We start from the raw sequence: 23507 nt of genomic DNA on the forward strand, positions 1-23507 counted from the left end.
ATGAAGTGCAAAGGCAGTTACTCACGGATCATCACCCCTTTTGCGCCATGACTTCTTCGGCGTTACTCCTGTAAGCCGCTTGCGAGTCATCATGGGAGGAGTTCGTGGCCTCGGAGGTTCAGGTGCTGCTTCTTCTATGCCGGTGGCCTGTTCGATGACCTCTTGCTGGTCGAGGACGGGCTGGTCGACAATGGGCTGGTCGACGATGACGGGCTGCTTGACAACGGCGGGCTGCTCTATGGGTTGCTCGACGACGATGTGCTGCTGGACGACGACGCGTTGCTCTATGGGCTGCTCGACGACGATGGACTGCTCGACGACGATGGACTGCTCGACGACGACGGTGACGACGGGCTGGTCGGCGACGACGGGCTGGTCGGCGACGACGGGCTGGTTGACAACGACGGGCTGCTTGACGACGGCGGGCTGCTCTATGGGTTTCTCGACGATGATGTGCTGCTCTTGAACGACGACGGGCTGCTCTATGGGTTGCTCGACATGATGTGCTGCTCTTGAACGACGGCGGGCTGCTCGACGTCATCCCGGACGATGGACTGATGGACGACGGACTGCTTGATGACGGCGGGCTGCTCTATGGGTTTCTCGACGACGATGTGCTGCTCTTGAACGACGGCGGGCTGCTCGACGACGACGGGTTGCTTGACGACGACGGGCTGCTCTATGGGTTGCTCGACGATGATGTGCTGCTCTTGAACGACGGCGGGCTGCTCGACGTCATCCCGGACGATGGACTGATGGACGACGGACTGCTTGATGACGGCGGGCTGCTCTATGGGTTTCTCGACGACGATGTGCTGCTCTTGAACGACGGCGGGCTGCTTGACGACGACGGGTTGCTTGACGACGACGGGCTGCTCTATGGGCTGCTCGACGACGATGGACTGGTCGACGACGACGGGCTGCTCTATGGGTTGCTCGACGACGATGTGCTGGTCAACTACGGCGGGCTGCTCGACGTCATCCCGGACGATGGACTGGTGGACGACGGACTGCTCGACCCCGCGCCAGACGACGCCCTCGTGCTGGTCGGGGTTTTCGAGGCGATCGCGGCGGTCGACGTCCGGCTGATCGACAACCTCGTTGAGCGTGCGCAAGGCGGGCGCCACGACGGTCTCCGTGTCTTGTCCTAGCGCAAATGTGAGCGCATCCAAATCGTTGGCTCCGTCGTTGAATGCAGCTGGGCCACCGGCATCTATGTCGGCGAGATTAGCTACAATCTTCACAGAGGCTAGAGCGCGGGAGAGGCGAGCATGGAAGATGTGGGCCGGCAGTGTCCAGGCTAACATCGACGATGAGGGAGGCACTGGTACACGAAAGGGACAACGTACGCTGAGAGACCTCGCCATGGTCGATGGCAGGGATGACGCCTGGTGGAGGGGGTGCTTCTAGGTCGGATAGCGGCAGAACAATCAGGTGGAGTTCGCATACATGGAGGGATGCCTACACTCACCAAACGTGTGACCCCGCGCCTCCTCGTTCGTCGCGGTGTCCTCCGCGCGCGCGTGCACTGAAGACACAATGTTGATAGTCGGGCGACGGGATAGGACTGCGTACACGTACTCTGCTGCCGAACATCGCCATCGCTTTCAACCCGCGCGACGATATCACTGTCTGCCAGCCTGTCAGTCACCAAAATGGCCCCGTTTTGCACCGCTGTGTACACTATAAGCTACTGGCCAGAAAGGGGACAATTTCTGAACTCACTGTTGTGCAAGTTCATTGAGAAACCCGCAGCGATGAAATCGAGCTCATCTGGAAGATATGACTTGGCGTCCATCAGGGTCTTCCAGAAGGTCCGTCCTTGAGAGTCATGACCCGTGCTCAACCTGGAAGGGAAGTAAGTCTATGAACGAGGCACGAATACGTCACTCACCATATGGTATGAGGTTGCCCCTTGGGTAGCCCCGTCGCCATTATGTTCAGGTCGTAATTCGTTTCACGTTTGACGTATGCACAGATCGCCTCCAAGAACTCCGCGAGCAGTTCTGACTGCCTGCAGGCGAAAATGAGTGCGACATATTATCGTGCAATCCATACGCACCTGTAAAGCCTATCCGAATCCGGTGGCTCCACAGCTGCCTGAAGAGCTTGCTCCTTCAGGGACCTGGCCTGCTGTTCGTAGACCTCCCTGACCTCGTCGCTGAGCTGATTCCAGCGTTCTGTGGCGTTCTTCATCATTACACCGGGGTTGCTCTTCTTGCCTTTGGTTTTATCCGCGGCGGTGCAGTCGTCACCAGGCGCGTCGTCGATGGGAACGGCCGAGGGGCAGCAGACGATCCGACGGCGTCCGTACCGATGTTTCCAGGGTTCGTAAAGGCGCCGCTGTCTTGATCCCTCATCCAGAGGTGCTTCGCAGTCGGGAAGGTGATCTTTGGCATGAGGGGCGGAAACTCAGGGAAGATGGGCTTCGGCGCATCGGACGCATTGGACTTGCGAGCCGTAGCCCGAAGGATTTTCGCCCGCTCCTTGAAGTACTAGAGGTTCGATTTAGCACAGAAGGCGTCGTATTGACTGGCTAAGTACGCACCTGTTTGATAGCTGTCATCGAAGGCTGCGGGTTGGTCGAAGTCGCCGTGTCCTTGGATGCTCCTCCTGCATCCGCGACCGAGCTTGCGAGATCGGCAGCATCTGCATCCGTGCTCAATAGGGGTGATCGCCTCTGCATACGGAAGCGCGACGTACCATTGGGTGCCACCGGGTCACCAGCCCCGCTCCATGAATCATCCGCTCCATGGGGAACGTCGTGCTCCTTTTTGTATCTCAATGAAAGATACATCTCGACGGCTTGAAGAATGGTGACCGTTTCGGAGGGCGTTTCTTCCACGTCTTCGGGCTCCAGAAACTTTTTGGGCTCAATCTTGTTGTCGGCATGTCGCAGGAGCATTTGGACTTTCGGGAGCTTGATAGCTTCGTCGGCCCACTTTTGGACCGAGCGTCCGACAGCGGGAGGTCGTCCTTTCGTCTTGGGGGCGGCGTTCTTCTTTTTTCCCATGGTGAGAGTTGGGGATAGTGGTAAAGGAGCGAGAAAATCGGCCGCGCAGACGACGCGCGCTTGACCAGTGGCGCTGCCACGAGGTCTCTGGGGGCGCCAAAGGCAACTAGCATTGGGAGGACTACGTAGAACAGCATAGAGGCTAGAGGGGGGCATGGGGAATGGGAGGAACAGGAAGCCTACCGAACCGCGCGACGAACTGAGAGACATACAACCGGACGACCTCACGCTGGACGAGATCAAAGTCCTCCGAGCGCCAGTCGTCCACACGCCTCATCGCGCGAGTTCTCGCTACAACCGGGCCACTGGCAGACTACTGCTAGGAACGACGAAGATGGGGCGTTGCCTCATCCCATCAGCATCGAGCGAAGATGGCCAGAAAATTTGTCTCTGGAGGGGTCCGGAACGACGCTCGAGACGGACGAGTCCTCCCCCCAGATTCCCGACAAGAACGCTTCGCGCCCCATCACTCCATGACCGACATCCTGCCGCGCGGCACGAGCGCGGCGTCCAAGGCATTGAGCTCGCAGCGGAAGTTCACCTCGTGACACTCCCACAACAGGAACCGACGGATGCGCAGATCGGACGCCGCCGACTCCGCGGAGACAGCTACGCTTTCCAGACGCTCCTCGGTCGCGGGGCTGTAGGAGCTGAGAGCGGCGCCGTTTCCAAACAACCGCGCACACCGTTCTTGTGCTCGATCTTGCGCTTGAGGCGTCGGTCGGAACTGTCTTCAGGGGTGGGTTTCTCCTGGTAATCGCCCCACAGCGCGGCTCGCCACTCGGCGATCGTGAGAGGCTGACCGGACACGACCGGATCGAGCAGACGCAGCTTGCAGAAGTTGCGAATGCGGACCGCGTTGTGAAGGTATTGGTGGACCTTCGCGTCCCGGACGAAGTCGCGATCGTCCGTGTCAGCTGGGGCGGGAGAGAGATCGGAAACGGTGTCCAAAAGGAAGGGTGGGGGAAAAAGTAGTGAACTGAATGGCAGGGCTGGGGAAGGGGGCTGACTGCGTCCAGCGCGGCGACCCAAGGGTCTGGCACGGCGACGAAGGCCGGAGGGGTGAAACATCTGGAGGGGTGGCGCTCCTCAGGCGACAGAGCGCCGAGGGTCGACGGGCCGGCCTGTGTTCCATCGACCGAAGGCGGGGAAGGCTTGTTCGAACGTCTGCCACCTCTTCTGGTGCGCTTCTTCGTTCCGTCGGGCTTGAATCGCGGGGGCGCTTGGGACTGAACTTCTGTCAACTCGAGGCGGGTGGACTTGAAAGGAGGTTGGGCCCCTTCTGCGGCTCCTTCTTCCATGACGCCCAAACGGCTGGTACAGAGCTGGCCGGTGATGGCGAATACCATATTCTCCACCCAGCTGCTGGTCAAGTTGGCAACAGCACCTAGCTGGTCTGGGTGGTGATGCATGGGCGGGTCGCTCTCCTTAGACGCGAGGAAGAACGGACTCGTGCTTTCGACGACACACCAGATCTTGAGATGACGCGTGAGGGGTTGCAGGAACCACACGGGCATTCCGATCCTGGTCGCCAGCTGGACCGTCGCTCCGTCGCGGCCGAAAACTCCGAGGACCGGCAGGAGCGAGGTGCTAAAGTCCTCCGTAGAGTCGATTCGTGGGAGGACGTCGTGCAGGTAGGTGCGAAGACCTAGGAGTTCCAGAGCCACGCGCTGGAGATGGGCGCCTACAGCAACAGCAACGGAAGCAAAACTCGGCAGACGGTTCATGCGATCGAGGCACTGTGCGATCACTAGACACAGTTGATCGCCGTACGATCGGAGATGCGGGGTAAGATCTCGGAGCTGTTGGAAAGCTGCTGTCGCGAACTGGGCGCCCCTCGTGAGGTTGCGTCGCAGCTCAGGATCGAGGAAGCCAAGCCCTGGGTAACCGACCGAAGCATCCTCCGACCAATCGCGCGAGGGGAGCAAAGCCAGCCAGAGTATCGAAGGGAGGCCAGGTTGAGGATGGCGGGCGAGGGGATACATGCGATGTGCCACATGTTTCGGATCAAAGGCTGCGGCCAACGGGAGTATTCGTGTTCGCCCCACAGCCCGTCTTGATACGTGCGGACCACAGTGCGCTCTACCGGATGCGAAGGGATCCAATCTTGGTTGGGCGAGGTCAGAACCATCGAGGTGAAACGATCCTTAGAAGCCGCCTTGGCGTCGAAGGGCGCAGCGACATCCGGACCTACGCATCGTCAGTATGGCCACGTTAAGAATGACGCGTAGCACTGACAAGGGTGCGTTTGGTTGACCCGAAGCATCGCGTTTAGCGCACTCCGGTTGAAGTGCACCCTTGAACATCCTTGGGGCTAGGGGAACATGACGGGCGGTGGTTTGGCGGGGGCGAGTGTGGTCAAGGGCATTTTGGTGGGAATCTGCGGCGAGAAAAAGTGAGTGGAAGTGCCGCACAGCGTGCCAATGGCAAACTCGCGGGGCGGCGCACAGCAAGCAAAGCACTCGCAGCACACACCCGCACCGATATCAGAGGCCAGCATGGCACTATCCTCCGAACATCGATGACGACAACGAGGCAGACGGCGCACGCCAGCATGAACTAGCGGCGCACGTCCGGGCTGAGACGGAGCCAGGCGCGTCGCCCAGCATCACATCTCTTCCCAAAGAAAGGGGACAACCGACAACTTACCTTGAGGGGGAGGGACGATCTACGGTTGGAAAGCGGAGGCGACGTGGGCTGCTGAACGCCAAGAGACGGGCGCTCCGCCCGGTCATTTCCGGGGCCGGCGTCTGTGCACTTGCGCCACGACGGCGACGAACGGGTTCATTCCCGCGCCCGTCTGTGCACATAGGGCTTACCTAGGGGCCGCGCCGTGCACTTGCGCTCCGACGGCGACGAACGGGTTAATTCCCGCGCCCGTCTGTGCACATAGGGCTTACCTAGGGGCCGCGCCGTGCACTTGCGCCCCGACGGCGACGAACGGGTTAATTCCCGCGCCCGTCTGTGGACACAGGGCTTAGGGGCCGCGCCGTGTACTTGCGCCACGACGGCGCTCGTCTGTGCACGCGGGCCTTGAGCGCCACAGTTTCGTTAGGGCTCTGGTGCGTGTACTCCATGACCCGCACGACGTTGAATGTTCATGGGATCTTGCGTACGACGGATGATAGTGCAGGAGCGGCTGGCGGGTTGAACATATGGCGAGTTTAAATAGCCTGTAATGTGCTCGATCGTAAATGGAAAGATATCCTGATGAACTGGCGCTAAAAAAAGCGCGCGTGGCGGACTCCTCGTCCCCTACGCGCGACGACCGTGCACCCCCGCCCCCGACCCGTGTCCCCCGCCCACCATGGCCAAGCCGAAACTGTCCCGGTACAACCCATCAACATGCTGTCCCCGCGTTCGCGGAAGGAGAAGCGCGCGCCCGCTTCTGGGACGGGCGACCCGTTGCCATCCCTCGCCCCCCTGCCAGCTGCCTTCCCTTTGCCCACCGCCCCGGTACTGGTCCCTCAATGCCCCCAAATCTCCTCGCACTCTTCATCCAGAGTTCTCTACGCCGCCGCTTTTCCCCCTACCTCCGTCCTCTTCTACGTCACCGTCCAACGCCCGCGCAACCGTGGCGACGGAGAGCCCTTCGCTCTCGGGTGAAAACCAGACTGAAGACCCGACGCTCGAATCTACACAAGTCTCATTAGAGATGGACGCCGCGACTGCGGTCGAGCACGCTTCGGACGACGAGGGGGAAGACGAGGAGACAGACGATGATGAAGAGCAGCGAGGGTCGGATGGCCAGCCGAAGAAAGCTAAGGCCAATAACACCATAGTGAGTCCCTTGATCGTGTTTACGAGCACCCATTGACGCGCGTCTTCAGAAACCTCACCAGTACACGAGGGCGTTCGAAGGGTGTGCACCGTTTGCCGCGAAGGAGATGCTCAGGCGACACAAGTGGCCTCTGCCCACCGACGAATGCTGGGGATGTCAAATAATCGGTCGTCCGCCGACCATCCTCAGTGACCTCAACCAACGGTACAAATGCGAGGTGTGTCTAGCGCAGCCAGACCTATGTCGCCCATGCATGCGCCTTTTCCACCAGTTCATGTTCACCCACGCCATCGTTCGATGGTCTCCCTCCGACGAGACCTGGATACCGAGCTCGTTGCAAGAGGCCACGGGTGAGGTGATCGTTTTAGGTCATCCCAATGGGAAACCATGCCGCAACCACACGTCCAGTGACGCCCCGGTGACGATAGTGCACGAAGGAGGTGCTAGTACATCGGTGAAGGTCAAATATTGCTTGTGAGTTTTCTGTCCAGCTCGAAGGCGTCATCTCAAGTTCTGTCCACCAACAGGTGCGCCCACGACCACGCCTCAATGGCGAAGCACCGTGCGTCTTTGGCGCTGCGCGGCGGGCTTTGGGCGGGCACCTGGGGAGACGCTAGTCCCAGAACGTTGTACTCCCTCAACCTCCTGCACACCTTGGACGCCAGGCTGAAGATAGCTCAGACGAGCATGCATGACGAGTTCGGAGTCCTACGATATCTGACGGACCCTGTGAACCCCATGGGCGTGAAGGTGAGAACTTAGACAGGAAACGCTGGAGAAGGACTCATAAGCCGTGCAGGACCGTGAACGCCAACTCACACGAACCATGCGAGACTTCGGATACGTCAAGGACTGTCTGGACCATGGAGTGATCCCCCTAAGGCTGTTTGCGGCTCGATCCACGGATGATCCGGATCCGAACCCACGGATCAGGTGACTTCCGGGGGCTTGATCCAGATCCGCATGGATCAGAGCCGCTGGAAGAGCCGGAGCCGCGGCTCCGACTCCGGCTCATCCGTGGATCCACCCACAGATCCACACATGTAATGTAGCTTTCAAAAGATATATTGATAGTATGTTTAAGCTAATGTACTATCAATACAGGCTAGGTGGGGACAAGGCGAAGGCGCGGTGGGGACGTGGGGATGCGTGGGGATGGGCGATGTGGACGAGAGAGGCGAGACGCGGGGGACGTGGTGGACCGTGACGTGGGCGCGACGTGTGTGCAAGGCGAGGGCGTGGAAGATGACGCGGGCGTGGGGGATGACGGGGTGACGTGGGCGCAAGGCGCGGGGGCGGGCGACATGGATGAGGGCGCGGACGAGGCTGTGGTCGGCGACGCAGAGAACGCGGGAGTTGTGGGGACCACGCGGGAGACATGGGGCAGGTTGGTGACGTGGGCGACACTGGAGTAGGAAGGCGAGGTGAGTGTGAGTGACACGGGCGAAGTGTGCCACGGGTGAGGTAGTGGGTGATGCGGGAAATGCTGGCGATGCGGGCGCGAGGCGTGCGGGCAAGGGTGGGCGACGCGCGGGCAGGTGGGTGTCATGGACAACACGGGAATGGTAGACGGGCGACGCAGACGAGGGGGTACGGGTGAGGGTGAGACGCGGTTGACGCGGGGGGCAAGGGGTGTGGCGCGGGCGACGCGAGAGGGCGGAGGCGTGGACGATGCAGACGCCGTGGGTGGGCGACGCGGGAGATGCGGAGGCAAGAGGGCGTAGAGGGTGACGGGGCGAGGTGGCGAGCAACGTGGGCAAGGGCGAGGGTAAGGGCGAGGGAGGGGGTCAGCGGAGGTTGGGGATGCAGGGAGCAAAGGGGTAGGGGAGTGCTGACCTAGGGAGATCGGAACCGCGGGAGCTCACCGCTATCCCACAGAACGGCCGCGCGGGAGCGCGATGATGCCGTGTGGATGGAGGATCGGGTGACGAGGGGCAGATGGGGGACAGGACGCGATGCGTGGGGCTGCGAGTGCGGGCGACGGCGTGATGGGCGACACAGGCAAGGTGTGCGACGCGGGCGATGGCGATGCGGAGAGGATGAGGGCGATGTGAGGGCGGTGCAGGTGAGTTCGCCAGACGAGGGCTGCGTGGACGAGGGCGTGGCGGGCGACGCGGGGGCGAGACGAAGGCGCAGTGGGTGAGACGCGGGGGCAGGCAACGCGGACGAAGGAGACGAGACGAGGAAGAAGAGACGAGGAAGACACGGGGTCGACGCGGGAGACGCAGGGAAGCGGGTGAGGGCGAGACGGCCAAGGCGGGCCAACTGGGTGGGCAACACGGGCGAGGACGAGGTGGGGAGGGCGGAGGCTGGGCAGAGAGGACAAGGACAAGGACGGGGGGCGAGGGTCGTCCAGGGAGCGGGTCGGCGGGGGTTGCCAGCGCGAGGGAGGGGGAGGGGGAGACCACGTGGGCAGCAGAGAGGGCGGGGGAGTACTCACCGGGGGATATTGGGGCCAGGGGAGCCACCGCGACCCCACAGAACGGCCGCGCGCGCGAGCGCGATGATGCCGTGTGGGCAGAGGAACGTGTGGCAGGCGGGGGACGTGGGGGACGGGGCGAGGGCAGGGGCGATGCGGGCGAGGGCGACGCGGGTGAGACGCATGGCGCGGGCGAGACGGGAGACGTGTGGCGCTGAGGACGACGCGGATGTGGTGGTGGGCGACACAAGGCGGATAGGACGCGGTGGAGGAGGGGAACGGCAGCGCGGGCGGAGAATGACGCGAGGCGGAGGAGGCAGAGGGTGAGGCGCGGCACGAGGCGGAGGCGGAGGACGAGGGCGAGGCGGGGAAAAGGTGGGGATCGGACAAGGGAAACGCGGGGGTGAGCGCGAGACGAGCAAGGACGCGGGAAAACTCACCAGAGGAGATCGGGGCCGCGGGAGCTCACCGCGACCCCACGGTACAGCCCCTGGGCTTGAGGACGGCCGCGCGCGCTCACGCGATGACGCCGTGCGGACGGAGGGTGGAAGGCAAGCGGAGGAGGAGTGAGGAGAGGAGGCGGGATGACGGCGAGCAAGTGACGCGCGAAACCCGCGTTCGATTCCGAACATTGCCCGATCGGGATGGATTCCCGCGTGCAGACGCCGGATGCAGGCGCCAAAAGCTCTCAAAATGACAGACAATAGTATTGTATAAATATCTCAGTCACTTTTGAACCAATTCACACATAGGTTATATCGTTAGAAAGCTGCTTCAAATGGCTTTCGAATGACATATCTTTGATAGTATAAATACACATATTTTGCGAGAATCTGCGGATAACCCGTGGATCGAGCCGCAGATCCGCCAATTTTCAGCCCCCTTGATCCGGAGCCGCTGAGAGCCGGAGCCAGAGAGAGCTGGAGCCGCCCGGCTCATGATCCCCGGCTCACGGCTCCGGATCAAGGGGGCTGAAAATTGGCGGATCTGCGGCTCGATCCACGGGTTATCCGCAGATTCTCGCAAAATATGTGTATTTATACTATCAAAGATATGTCATTCGAAAGCCATTTGAAGCAGCTTTCTAACGATATAACCTATGTGTGAATTGGTTCAAAAGTGACTGAGATATTTATACAATACTATTGTCTGTCATTTTGAGAGCTTTTGGCGCCTGCATCCGGCGTCTGCACGCGGGAATCCATCCCGATCGGGCAATGTTCGGAATCGAACGCGGGTTTCGCGCGTCACTTGCTCGCCGTCATCCCGCCTCCTCTCCTCACTCCTCCTCCGCTTGCCTTCCACCCTCCGTCCGCACGGCGTCATCGCGTGAGCGCGCGCGGCCGTCCTCAAGCCCAGGGGCTGTACCGTGGGGTCGCGGTGAGCTCCCGCGGCCCCGATCTCCTCTGGTGAGTTTTCCCGCGTCCTTGCTCGTCTCGCGCTCACCCCCGCGTTTCCCTTGTCCGATCCCCCACCTTTTCCCCGCCTCGCCCTCGTCCTCCGCCTCCGCCTCGTGCCGCGCCTCACCCTCTGCCTCCTCCGCCTCGCGTCATTCTCCGCCCGCGCTGCCGTTCCCCTCCTCCACCGCGTCCTATCCGCCTTGTGTCGCCCACCACCACATCCGCGTCGTCCTCAGCGCCACACGTCTCCCGTCTCGCCCGCGCCATGCGTCTCACCCGCGTCGCCCTCGCCCGCATCGCCCCTGCCCTCGCCCCGTCCCCCACGTCCCCCGCCTGCCACACGTTCCTCTGCCCACACGGCATCATCGCGCTCGCGCGCGCGGCCGTTCTGTGGGGTCGCGGTGGCTCCCCTGGCCCCAATATCCCCCGGTGAGTACTCCCCCGCCCTCTCTGCTGCCCACGTGGTCTCCCCCTCCCCCTCCCTCGCGCTGGCAACCCCCGCCGACCCGCTCCCTGGACGACCCTCGCCCCCCGTCCTTGTCCTTGTCCTCTCTGCCCAGCCTCCGCCCTCCCCACCTCGTCCTCGCCCGTGTTGCCCACCCAGTTGGCCCGCCTTGGCCGTCTCGCCCTCACCCGCTTCCCTGCGTCTCCCGCGTCGACCCCGTGTCTTCCTCGTCTCTTCTTCCTCGTCTCGTCTCCTTCGTCCGCGTTGCCTGCCCCCGCGTCTCACCCACTGCGCCTTCGTCTCGCCCCCGCGTCGCCCGCCACGCCCTCGTCCACGCAGCCCTCGTCTGGCGAACTCACCTGCACCGCCCTCACATCGCCCTCATCCTCTCCGCATCGCCATCGCCCGCGTCGCACACCTTGCCTGTGTCGCCCATCACGCCGTCGCCCGCACTCGCAGCCCCACGCATCGCGTCCTGTCCCCCATCTGCCCCTCGTCACCCGATCCTCCATCCACACGGCATCATCGCGCTCCCGCGCGGCCGTTCTGTGGGATAGCGGTGAGCTCCCGCGGTTCCGATCTCCCTAGGTCAGCACTCCCCTACCCCTTTGCTCCCTGCATCCCCCAACCTCCGCTGACCCCCTCCCTCGCCCTTACCCTCGCCCTTGCCCACGTTGCTCGCCACCTCGCCCCGTCACCCTCTACGCCCTCTTGCCTCCGCATCTCCCGCGTCGCCCACCCACGGCGTCTGCATCGTCCACGCCTCCGCCCTCTCGCGTCGCCCGCGCCACACCCCTTGCCCCCCGCGTCAACCGCGTCTCACCCTCACCCGTACCCCCTCGTCTGCGTCGCCCGTCTACCATTCCCGTGTTGTCCATGACACCCACCTGCCCGCGCGTCGCCCACCCTTGCCCGCACGCCTCGCGCCCGCATCGCCAGCATTTCCCGCATCACCCACTACCTCACCCGTGGCACACTTCGCCCGTGTCACTCACACTCACCTCGCCTTCCTACTCCAGTGTCGCCCACGTCACCAACCTGCCCCATGTCTCCCGCGTGGTCCCCACAACTCCCGCGTTCTCTGCGTCGCCGACCACAGCCTCGTCCGCGCCCTCATCCATGTCGCCCGCCCCCGCGCCTTGCGCCCACGTCACCCCCGTCATCCCCCACGCCCGCGTCATCTTCCACGCCCTCGCCTTGCACACACGTCGCGCCCACGTCACGGTCCACCACGTCCCCCGCGTCTCGCCTCTCTCGTCCACATCGCCCATCCCCCACGCATCCCCCACGTCCCCCACCGCGCCTTCGCCTTGTCCCCACCTAGCCTGTATTGATAGTACATTAGCTTAAACATACTATCAATATATCTTTTGAAAGCTACATTACATGTGTGGATCTGTGGGTGGATCCACGGATGAGCCGGAGTCGGAGCCGCGGCTCCGCTCTTCCAGCGGCTCTGATCCATGCGGATCTGGATCAAGCCCCCGGAAGTCACCTGATCCGTGGGTTCGGATCCGGATCATCCGTGGATCGAGCCGCAAACAGCCTTACGACGAGTTGTACGTCACCGCGGATGGGAACTTCAGGCACCACACTCGGAACAAGGCGACGGACCACGAGGACTACAGCCTCTATGGAGACGCGGGATTCTTCGCTTCAGAACAGGGGTTGGAGGCGCATCTGAAGAAAGTGGGCAAGACGGACAAGGAAGTGCGTAGGCTGAGCGATCTGGGTGCGAAGCCATTCTGACCGCCCACATAGCCGTCGGATTGTCACACCTTCAAGGCGAGCGGATACAAGGGTCACTCAGGGCCAGTTACCGGGCTTGTCGCCGTCGTGTGTCGTCACGGCTTGGTAGTGGGCGGGAGCGTCGTCAATCTGGAAAAGGGCGAAAGGTGCGAGAAGCGTATCTGTAATGGGCAACGGTCCCTCAGGAGAAACACAGGTTCGCGATGGTGGACTACTCCATCATGTCGGCGGGGGGTCAGTTCAAGGACCTGAGGAAGTGGAAGCTGTGGTATGACGTCGGCTGCCAGTTCAGCATCAAGCTCGACGCACGCATCGAAGCCATGAAGATGTATGCATCCCAGATAACCCCAATCAAGTGGCTGTCGGAGCGCATCAGGCCGACGGTCATCGAGGTCGCCATTGGAGACTTCCACATACGCGCGCACAAGACGGAGTGCCATGTTTGTTACAACGGAAACCTGCGTGTGGGGGGCGCGCGCATGGCCGGAGAGATGTGCGAGCACGTTTGGGCGAGGATCAACATTGTTGCGAATCGTACGAAGGAGATGGGGCGGGCGAACAGGGCCGACACAACGCATCGCGCTCTGGATCACTTGAACATGGACAAGATCGTCCGCATGCGTGAGCGGTCTACTTACCCTTGACGGATGACGCGTTGACCATGAACACATTGACCGATCCTAGCTGAAGCCCTGCGGGGCTATTACCTCGTCGGGGCAAAGCGGTACGAAGAGGACAGGAAATACTTGGAGGGTATGGAGAAGAGTCTAGAAACGTCCCTCCGAGGTCTAGTCGGCACCTGGAGCACCGAACTCCGGACGTGGTACGAGAACATCGCCGACGTCAACGTGAAGGACAAAAGGAACGTCGCCACAAACCCCTTTGTACTGGACGCCACGTTAGGTGAGTGGCTGGCCTTGACCGGAATGCCCAAATCTGAACAACACGCAGATGTTGGCTTCGAGGGCATGACGGCACGTCTACGGGAAGGACAGGACCAGGAGCTGAAGGGCATTGGGACGACAGAGGCAGGAGGGATCACCGAGGCGATCGATGCGATGATCCGCCTCGAGAATGAGAAGTGAGTACTTTCCGCCCGGCTCGCCCGCTCATCACTGATCTTGAAAAATGCGGTAGGCGAGACCTCCTCGCCGCGCTGCAGGTGTTCGATCATCAGAGCCCCACCCATTGGAAGCAACACAAGCAAGATTTCGAAAACTTCCTCGTACAGTCTACAGAAGCATGGGAGAGCTACAACCGTCACATCACGCCCATCTTCCAGGTCGTCGCTGAGCAGTTACGCGCTGCGAACGCGAGCCCCGAGAGTCAATACCCTTGGGCGGACGACCCCTTGGAAGCGGAGCCGGAGATCGATCCCAAGAGCGTCGGGAGTCTCACCGTGCAGCGTTGGATACCAGAGATCCAGCAAGTGCGCATTGTCTTCCCATCAAGCTATCACTCCAAGATCAGGTCCGATCCGGCCATGGCAGCGGCAGTGGCGGTAGAGAGACGAATGCGAGAGGGCCAGGCGCGCGATGCACTGGCTGAGTATCGAGTGATTCTCGCCGGAGGGGTGTCCTGGAAACTGATGAGCTTGCAGATGATTGGGCACAAGAACCGTCAGATGAACACGAACGCAAAGCAAACTACCGAAACCCGTCTATCTCAAGAGCGCCGGCTGTTCAATCGCTACCAGCAGCTGCTCGTCAGGCTTGGCATGAAGATCGACCAGCAGCAGCAGCGCGACCTCAAGCTCGACGACCGCCTCGTTACGACACTCGGGCAACGACGGGCGGGCGACACGCACAAGGCCGGGGACTGGCTGTGGGGCGACGCGAAGTGGATCTTCGATATGAAGGACAAAGAACAAAGGACCTTCGTGCTGGCTAGTGAGTACCACGTTATCCTTTTGAGTGGGATCGTCCGTTACTAACGAAACGTAAGAATACAAGATTCATTGGTTTTTATCGCGATGCCAGATGGAGAGATGGAAAGAGGAGATGTTTTTGCGCTCCGAGGAGATGTTCCGGATGGTGATGATGTTAGAATACGAGATTGGCAAGTATGAACTTATCTCCGAGCGCGAGAAGGAGGAGGGGAGGAAGGGGGGTGCGGTGTTCTACAACCGGTGAGTTATCTTTGAAGTTATGACGTCACGGCTCATCTCGGGACGACAGGTGCAAATATGATCGCAAGCGCCTGCTAGACCGCACGAAGAAGACGTTTGAAGGCATCCCCTTCATGCAGGTGAGTGAAGTATGATGCCTCGTCATACGCCGATGTTGACTGGGGGCACAGACGATGGGCTTGGGCGCAGAAGCGAAGCATCCTGCGCCTGTTACCAAACCCTTGGTAGGGGAGCACTGTTCGCCGGCGTATCTTCTCTGACCTCACGCCGACAGAAGGGTAAGAAGGGCGGGAAGGGCAAGCAACGGTGCGAAGTAAGTGGCACAAAGCGCTCCCTTGATGACGTCCTTGACATATCTGCGCAGTAGGGCACTTGAAAACACCAAGGAGAGCCGCGATGGCCACGTGAGAAGTATGAAGGGAAGGATGAGGGAATGGCGGGCGGGGGGATGTATGGCTAGATTATACATCGCGGAATGTTATGGTAGATCTCAGGATGGGACGACACGGGACCATATAGAGAGGCCCTACGAAATAGTGACCTCAGGGCCTTCCTTTCGAGGAGGAGGAGGAGGTCGGTACCATCAGCTCAACCATCAGTGCCTCGAAACCGCCGGAATCGCGCCGTGAGACGAGACCTGCGGGCTCAGAGCGTCTGCGTGCAGAGGTAAACGCCCGTGCTTTCGCTCTGCCCGAAGGCCGACGCGGCGTCCTCACCTACTCCGCCATCTTCCATCCGCACTTCCAGGACGTGGCCAAAAGAATGACTTTCCAAATTAAACAACCTAAGGTACGTATCCACCCTGAACCGCTCCCGACAAAAGCTCACGAGGTGCGATTTCTGCGCGAAAATTGATGGCATAGGATGGAGAGAGCACCGATGGGCCGCTGGAACGCGACGCGACGCGTGGACCGGTCCCCATTTCGCCTCGCAACAACGACCGGAGCAGCATTCGCGAGATGTTTGAAGCTTATGGGAACGAGATGGTTCACGGAGAAGTCCATGTGGCATCCGACTGGACTTCAGGTAAGCTTTTCTCGAGGGAGAAGGTGACTTATTACTGAATGGCAGAGTGAACGCAGACGCATGCCCCAAGGGCACCAGGGGTCTCTGTGTCGGGAAAGGGCGAACAAACGGCGAAGCGAGCGAAGAATTCTGGGCGAGCTTTACACGAAGCTACGCACTGGACGTTCAGAGGAAGGGTCAAAGTGAGTATGAATCAATGCTCCATGGTACAGCCGACTGACATACCCTGTTCCTACCACGTCATAGAGTCAAAGGAAGCTGCCCTCCATCAAGCTCAGAAGCGACTGCAAAATTGGGTCGAGTACGGAACTCCGTTTTCGAAACGGCGCCGCGATGACGACGAGGGCGACGTCGAAGACGGGCCCGACGTCGAAGCGCGAGCGTTGAAACGACGCCGCGAACATCACGAGCGCAGTCAAGGCGGCTCGGAATCCCATGTCGAGACGGACGGAGAGGAGAAGATGGAGTGCGATGACTAGGAGAGGGCGGTTGGGACGGTGGATAGTCTCAAATGCCACAGGTGAGCTACGTCTGATAGCTAGTCGGGGGTCGCTGACGCCTCTGACTGTGTCTATGCGCGTTCGATCACCCAGCTCAGGGGTTCCAAAGGGTGCGACGAAGGAGGGAAGGAAGTACGGACCGAGGATAGGACCAGCTCGGAGGGAGGTAGCACGAATTGCCATGTCACACATGTGAGAAGACGTCATGAGCGCGTCCAGCTAGTGAATCGACGTCGGTATCGAGTAATCAAGAGCCACCACCGAGGCTCAGCGTAAGTCTGCCACAGCGGGCGCCCGACCCGCCTGAAATCGAAAGCACCCCGGCGAGCGCTCGCGCACTCCATCTAACCCACGTTGTCCCCGGGTTCTTACCTCCACCTCGTTGCTCATTCCCACATAGTATCTCATGAACGATGAAGTACCTCCTTGTTTTCAGCTGAACTACAAAACGGGGAACTGACTCGTGGTCGAGTAGATCCCCCAAGTATCTGACCAAAGCTCAACGTCACACGCCGGATGGACCAGGGAGCCTTGCCAGCCGGAGCTGCGTCTTAGACTGGCGTGGTTGAGGGCGCGCGCCCTCAGGAACCGATGGGCGGAGGATGTGGGGTTGGTACAATGTCGATTGGAGAGGCTGGAACGCGAGTTGGAGAGGATGGAAGACGAGTTGGAGAGGATGCGATCTGACAGGTCAGTGACCATGGGGGCTCACGCAGATCGAGTGTACTCGTGGGTTTCATGGACGTGGTCACTGACGCGTTTCCGGTAGGACCTGCGTGCATTCCGGCAGCTGAAGAATGGCGGACACTCGGGAGATGGGCACGCGTTCCGACAGCGGGGGAATGGAAGTGAGAGCACTCGGGGGGTGAGGGACCGGCACGCGTTCGGTATTAGACAATCGGATATCATTGGGCTTCCATTAGCACCTTGGTTCCCCTCTGTTCCTCAACAATGCATTTGTCGGAGTCCGCGCAAACGAGAAGGGGCGTAAAAAAGTGGTAAAATTTTCGGACGGGCGTCTGTTACTCGGGGCTCGACGGGCAAGCATGGCTCTGTCGTTCTAACACCTCCCTTCTCCCACTTCACTGGCAGCGGCCACCCACGGTAGCCTATCGATATGAACACGGAACGCGTCGCGTCGGATGTAAGTACCCACTTTCCAGGGCGCAGCCCCCGTAACACGTCGTGCGCGTATCTGAACTTCACTCTGGCCGTCAGGTGAAGAGGATTATCGATAGAAGCTACCGGGAACAACTGAGAGATTATCGATAGAAGCTACCGGGAACAACTTGCATACATCAGTGAGTTTGTCTACCATTGGGTTCATACAGACAAGTGACCTGAGATGGCAGCATGCGACGGGAACTTTCAAATGTGCCCTGGCCGGGGTAGGGCGAGGGACGCCCTGTATAGGCGCTGGGGTGTCTTTGTGATCGAGAATGAAGGTGCGGGTACCTATTCACGCATCCACCGCCCCTCCGTGACTGATAGGAGATCCCGTGCACGTAGACCTCAGGGCGGAAGACCGGGGTGGCGATCAAGACAGCGTGCTGTTGGCGGCGGCGATGGGCCAGCAGATTCCCCTGCCGTGCAGGAAGGACCGAACTTGAACGACGTCCAGGAGAGCGCTGTATGCGATCTGGAACGACATGGCGGGGTGAGTCCTGTGCGCGAGGAGCGTGTTGCGGTGCGGGTAGAGGATAAAGCGCGGCATGTCGAGTAGGGAGGGTGGAGCCGCCTCAGTACAGGTTTGCACAAATCGCTGTTAGAGCGCCCCACAACTATGCGTATGATACATCGCGCTATTGCCTGTCAATCCTGAAGACCAGATGGACGCGTATGGAATAAGAGATCTGTCCGTTTCCGAAGAGAGGGGGCCTACAACATCTCGCGTACATACCGAGTGTGTGACAGTATCGTCAGGACTTCGGCCGTTGGTTCAAGAGACTGCGACGGACGAAGCTGTGAAGCGTCTCGCGAGGCGAGTATGCAAACTTGTATGTGTTCCACTGAATACCCCAGTTCCACTGACACATTTCAAATTAGAGCACTGTGCTACCACCCTCTCCTGCCTCCTCTGCCTATCTACGCTTCCCGCCCGACTACACTATGGGAGTAGGACCCCGGGCCGGGTCAACGCTGGAGTAAGACGCCGGTAGGTTGCCGGAATAAACGCCGAGCGCTCGGCCCGCAACTGAACGCCGCGACGGATCACGGAATCAGGAGTCAAGCGGTGCCCTGCGGACATCGCCGAAGACACCGAGGCCTGGCCAAACAGTAAGTAGCGTCGTCCTTGGGAGCGTCGTCCTTGGGAGATGTCGTCAACTCATATGAGCAAGGATTATTTTCAGGAATTAAAGAGCTTGGAAAACCGAAACGCCAGGAAGTACCACTCAAGCGGGCCTTGCGAACGAGGCCAAAGGCGATCGAGGTGAGGAACGACCAGAGACGCTACGCATCGCGAGACGCAACGCACCTTGTGAGCACGCGTGCGATATCACAAGCGCGAGAAGCTAATCGAACGTTCAGCGCCCCGCTCCACGCTCCCGCGTTTGCCACATCCTCGCCCTCCATCCACTGTCGTCTGTCGGCGGCCTCTCACTCTCGAACACATCCAGAAAGCCGACGATCAACATTGTGGTCCGTTGCCGAGTGCTCGGTGAGTGTCTCGCTACGTCGTGCGACACTCTACGAGCGTCTCACCATTCGTCTGTCTTCGCCGCCTCTCCTCTGCCCTCCTCTCCTCTCCTCGCCGCTCCCTCTCTCACCTCTTCTTTCTGCCCCAACCAAAGCACTCCTCTATACAACCAGATTACCACCGCGTTGGTGACGCCGGTGGTGACGCCCTGCCGCCCGCGCACGTCTCACGCGTGTGCCAACACAGGTGAGCTTCTTCTTCCTTTTCGCGCTGGGTCCTCAACTCACCATCCCCCTGCCATCCACTCACCACGCCCACCGCGACTGTCGCTACGCTGCCCGCGCTCGTGCCCCGGTCGTGACGCCCTACCGCCCGCGCACATCTGACGCGCGTGCCAACTCAGGTGAGTACACCGTTCTTGCTCCTCGCGCCGAGTCCTCAAGAGACCATCCCCCAATCCCTTCGACCTCGATGGCCGCCACCCACACCGCTGCAACACTCTCCTTCGTTCTCGCGACCAGGACGCACTCCCACCTACAACACACCCTCCACCACCCGCGCTCGTGCCCCGTTCTCGCGTGCGTCCCACCCGCGTGGCAGCTCAGGTGAGTTTTTCCATATTCTTCTTCGCGCTTGGTCCTCAACAGGCCTTACCCTTCCCCCTCCTCTGCCGCCGCAACCGCCGCACATCGCACACCCGGTCCTATTTCGCGATCGTGCGCCGCCGCTATCACGTCCGGCCGCGCCCGCGTCCCACCCGCGTGGCAACCCAGGTGAGTTTCTCGCCGCTCGTCTTCGCGCTCCGCATCACCCACGCTCTCTGACGCACCCTCCCCACGTCTCACCCGCTATCACGCACGCTCGTCCCGTCCTCTGCCACCACGCGCGCTCGCACCCCGTACCGTCGACCTACTCTCCCAGCCCCCCTCGCTGGCTCTTCTGTCTCACGGACTCGCCCACCATGCCGCCCATGAGTATGAGACATCGCAACGTGGGTGTTTATATCCTTCCACTTATGCGTTTTCTGACGATTTCAACCATCACGCGCAGACGTTGGACCAGATTATGCGGGGTACGCACAAGCCAACGGAGGTCTCAGTAGTTTGTGAGGTACGTACTTCGGCCTTATTGCCACGACGATGCGCTTACATGCGCTCTTTAGGCCATTGAGATAGGTCTTGGAGGTCGCATCAAGGTGAAGTCGAACAAGGGCGGGAGCCTGACCTTCCCCGATGGCAGGTGTAGGTTCCTACATCGGACGGACGTGGCGTGGGGCTGGCACCCGGTAAGTCAAATCCTATTACACGCGTGAGGGCAAGCTGACGGGGCGTTGCAGAAACATGGGACTGAGGGGAAAGGAAAGACGGGCAAGAAGCAGCCGGGTAACGGGAAGATGTTCAAAAAGGACCTAGTGGCCGCGTGAGTGCTTTTCCTGTTTTCTATGCGCCTGTTACTTACCATGCCGCACAGGTTGGGGCGCAAACTCGTCCGCGCCCTTGAGCTGGACGACGTCCAAGACGGGTTCAACGTCCGGAAGTGGAACCGAATCTGCGCTCGCGACTGGCAGCGCCCTTCGTAGAGGGTCGTAGATGGCGTAGTAATGATTTGTTTCGTAGAATACATCATACTATTCGTGCTCTTGCAACCACGCGCCGGCGGCCCGTGAAACGCCTCTCCGAGAAAACCGGGAAGTGATCGACCCGCACGTCATCCAGGCACTGTGGGGGTGGCTGTGGTCGAGGAACGCCTCCGCGCGCGGTCCTTGGGCCTTCCGTCTCATTCGGCCATCCCTGCCTACGCGTAACGCAGCGACCGTGAGGTGCGAACTCACCGTGTCCGGGTTCATTCTCACACCCATGAACGTCGACGCGCAGATCAGGCACCGACGCCCGGGCTCTCCCTCGCCTCCTCTGAACTCGCAACGTCGCGTGGCTCCATTCTCAACAACTCACGTCAACTCGTGGTCCGTCGACCGCCCGACCACGCCACGCGCCTCTACCCGGCTCCCATCGATCTCGTCCCCGCGCACGTCGTCCATCCCGACTGGCACCGCCGTTACCGCGTTGACCCCACCATCGATACAGCAACGTTCGCCTTCGTCCTAGGTCCCTCCCATCCCGTTCTCCTCGTGCACCGCGCGTTCCACCTATCGACTTCTCCTCGCGTCAGGTCTGACATTGACCGCTGTGGACTCTGCAGCTCGCGAAGGCGGCCCCGCGCCTGAGCTCGTTCACTCGCACCTGCATTTCCGCCGTCTGGTCGCAACAGGATCACTTGCACGTTCCCAGTCACCTCCATCACGTCTGTACTCGAAGCCGTCGAGCTCATGGACGTGGTTGCCCTGAAGGCAGAGGGGACATTGAGCGGCCGGGGAGGGCGTGCGCGAGGCGAGTCCTGACGAGGTGTTGGACGCAGGGCCATCAGCGTTGTGCTCAAGCGTGTCGTGGTGCGCTCTTCCGAGTATGTCGGACCGCCGATATCTCGATCAGGAATGGAAGTCATTAAGGTACAGCGGGGTAGCAGGGCTCGAGAAAGCGCTTAGGGATGCAGCGCGAGCTCGGGCGGAAGACGCCGTCGCGCGACGCGTGCCGAACACTCGCCGCACGGAGCGCATCCATGCGGTCATTTGATGGGGAGCACATGGACGTCTTGGGCGATAACATGTCCCTATCTAAGGCGGTGCCGGGTGGCGTTAGGCCGGGTCGATCATATCAGCCTGTGGCGCAGGCCGCCGGGCGGCACAGGGGGAGGGGACTGGGAGGGGCGAGGCCAAAGGGCGCGCGAGCAACAGCAGGCCCGCGCGAGCAACAGCAGGCCCACGCGAGCAACAGCAGGCCCGCGCGAGCAACAGCAGGCCCGCGCGAGCAACAGCAGGCCCGTGCGTGGGCGACAACAGGCCCGCGCGTGGGCGACAACAGGCTCGCGCGTGAGCGGGGAGGTGAGAACACAGGATTCTTTAGGCAAATGAAAGGGGTCGTGGCGCCCGTGAAAGAAGAAATGATTCCCTTGAGGGGGGCATAGCGCCTGGAGCAGAGGGAAATGATTCCCTTGTGCCAATAGCGCCCGGGAGAGAGGAAATGATTTCCTATGGGGCTGACGCCAGGAGAAGGAAGACATGTTACATAACTCCATAACCCAAACAATGTGCTACCTCTTAACGGGCTTGTGGCTCAGCGGTAATGATGCCGCTGGGTTACAAAATCTTTATGCGACCGGGGGTTCAAATCCGAGCAAGTGCAGCGCATTTTTCAGGCGCTGAACCAGGGCTTACCACAGCCTGGCCTGGCTGAGCCGGGCAGCGCCATTTCCCCTAGGGAAATGGGTCCCCGTTCGGCCAACGGTCCATATATATATGTACGTACTAACATACATGCCCAGGCCACGTCCCACGTTTCCATCTCCGGTGCGTACCCCGGAATCCTGTATTCACGAGGCCATCCTGGTGCAGCCATGTCGTCTACCACTGTGAACGAGTCCTCGCGCTGATCCCAGCTGACAGAGAACCGGTCCTCGCAGATAGTCGGGTCGTTCACGAGCGCTGGCTCACCAAAGTAGCTCACAAAGCACGTCTGCACGAATTCGGCCACCTTCAGGCGATGTTCAGCAGCCCAGGACTGAGTATCCGTGTCGCTTTCCATGCCGTCTGAGGCCGCGTCCTCGCTAGGTGAGTCGCTATCGTCATCATACACTAGCGAATCAATAACGCGCATTATGCAGAAGTAGTTACCACGGACGTCCTCGTGTGTCAGGATGCGTGCGTTCTCTCGGTTGCCCGCGTGTATGCGGACTTCGTATCCCTCAGGTACGCCTTCCACTGTAATTGCTGACTCCGGGTCTTCTACCTCCGGGAGGGTCTGATCCACGTAGTTGCTGATCAGCGCACGAAGCCAGTACATAGCAGGATGGTCCCCATCCGGTGCGTCGCCCTGCGGGAACCCAGTCATGTAACACTGAACAATGCCGCGCTCGAGAATCCAGGCGTGCCATTCATCCATGACCATACGCTCCACCGACCAAGACGAGTGTCCAAGCGCGTTCTCAGGTACAATGTACGTGTCTACATGTCCCTCCGTTGCGAGCCTGTCATTGACGATGTAGTTCCGGCTGTGTTCAGCTGCCGGAGCAATCTCCCAGCGCTCTGGTGGTGCCATTCCAACCGCGTCAGCCCTGTACGGCGAGAAGAACGATGTAAACAACACGCGGATATACTCCATAGTGTCTTCTGGTGCCGCGTTTGCCCACATAGGGTCCGGGCGAGGCCCACTAATGAATGCCGACGCGACGCGAACCTCCGTGAAGACCTCCGAGTCGCGCGCCCGCGCCGCGAGAGACTCAATGTTCGCGAAGCGGATAGAGCTCGCACCAACCGCCGCGGTAGGTGCCTTTGCCGTCTTCCGTCTGGGACAGT

The 23507-nt window shown here is 60.7% G+C and overlaps 5 protein-coding genes across 5 annotated transcripts; 3 read left to right on the forward strand and 2 right to left on the reverse strand.

Moving 5' to 3' along the window:
• Positions 1 to 21: 21 nt before the first annotated feature.
• Positions 22 to 3013, reverse strand: BXZ73DRAFT_108807 (uncharacterized protein; the record flags this gene model as incomplete). The annotated part of the gene is made up of 11 exons (XM_048017219.1): positions 22 to 511; positions 571 to 1300; positions 1350 to 1406; positions 1472 to 1528; positions 1582 to 1674; positions 1726 to 1847; positions 1895 to 2014; positions 2063 to 2222; positions 2315 to 2495; positions 2549 to 2649; positions 2704 to 3013. The coding sequence occupies 11 exons, from the start codon at positions 3011 to 3013 to the stop codon at positions 22 to 24; spliced, it is 2421 nt and encodes an 806-aa protein (XP_047870945.1).
• A 142-nt stretch (positions 3014 to 3155) lies between these two features.
• Positions 3156 to 5144, reverse strand: BXZ73DRAFT_93670 (uncharacterized protein; the record flags this gene model as incomplete). Its single annotated transcript, XM_048026693.1, has 5 exons — positions 3156 to 3285; positions 3484 to 3721; positions 3742 to 3892; positions 3994 to 4892; positions 4922 to 5144. 5 exons carry the CDS (start codon positions 5142 to 5144, stop codon positions 3156 to 3158), a joined length of 1641 nt encoding a protein of 546 aa, XP_047870946.1.
• Positions 5145 to 6320: 1176 nt separating this feature from the next.
• Positions 6321 to 7731, forward strand: BXZ73DRAFT_108809 (uncharacterized protein; the record flags this gene model as incomplete). Its single annotated transcript, XM_048017220.1, has 6 exons — positions 6321 to 6371; positions 6444 to 6794; positions 6844 to 7011; positions 7066 to 7268; positions 7322 to 7544; positions 7594 to 7731. The coding sequence occupies 6 exons, from the start codon at positions 6321 to 6323 to the stop codon at positions 7729 to 7731; spliced, it is 1134 nt and encodes a 377-aa protein (XP_047870947.1).
• A 4713-nt stretch (positions 7732 to 12444) lies between these two features.
• Positions 12445 to 16440, forward strand: BXZ73DRAFT_83423 (uncharacterized protein; the record flags this gene model as incomplete). Its single annotated transcript, XM_048023914.1, has 14 exons — positions 12445 to 12768; positions 12820 to 12953; positions 13004 to 13428; positions 13492 to 13710; positions 13759 to 13888; positions 13945 to 14728; positions 14787 to 14935; positions 14985 to 15054; positions 15106 to 15159; positions 15210 to 15248; positions 15482 to 15724; positions 15799 to 15961; positions 16018 to 16143; positions 16208 to 16440. 14 exons carry the CDS (start codon positions 12445 to 12447, stop codon positions 16438 to 16440), a joined length of 3093 nt encoding a protein of 1030 aa, XP_047870948.1.
• Positions 16441 to 19570: 3130 nt separating this feature from the next.
• BXZ73DRAFT_83424 (uncharacterized protein) lies at positions 19571 to 20678 on the forward strand (the record flags this gene model as incomplete). The annotated part of the gene is made up of 7 exons (XM_048023915.1): positions 19571 to 19704; positions 19747 to 19872; positions 20021 to 20090; positions 20150 to 20209; positions 20262 to 20384; positions 20436 to 20518; positions 20570 to 20678. The coding sequence occupies 7 exons, from the start codon at positions 19571 to 19573 to the stop codon at positions 20676 to 20678; spliced, it is 705 nt and encodes a 234-aa protein (XP_047870949.1).
• Between the last annotated feature and the right edge of the window lie 2829 nt (positions 20679 to 23507).

Source organism: Epithele typhae (assembly GCF_022376455.1).
Source record: "Epithele typhae strain CBS 203.58 chromosome Unknown BXZ73scaffold_190, whole genome shotgun sequence".
NCBI lineage: Eukaryota > Fungi > Basidiomycota > Agaricomycetes > Polyporales > Epitheliaceae > Epithele > Epithele typhae.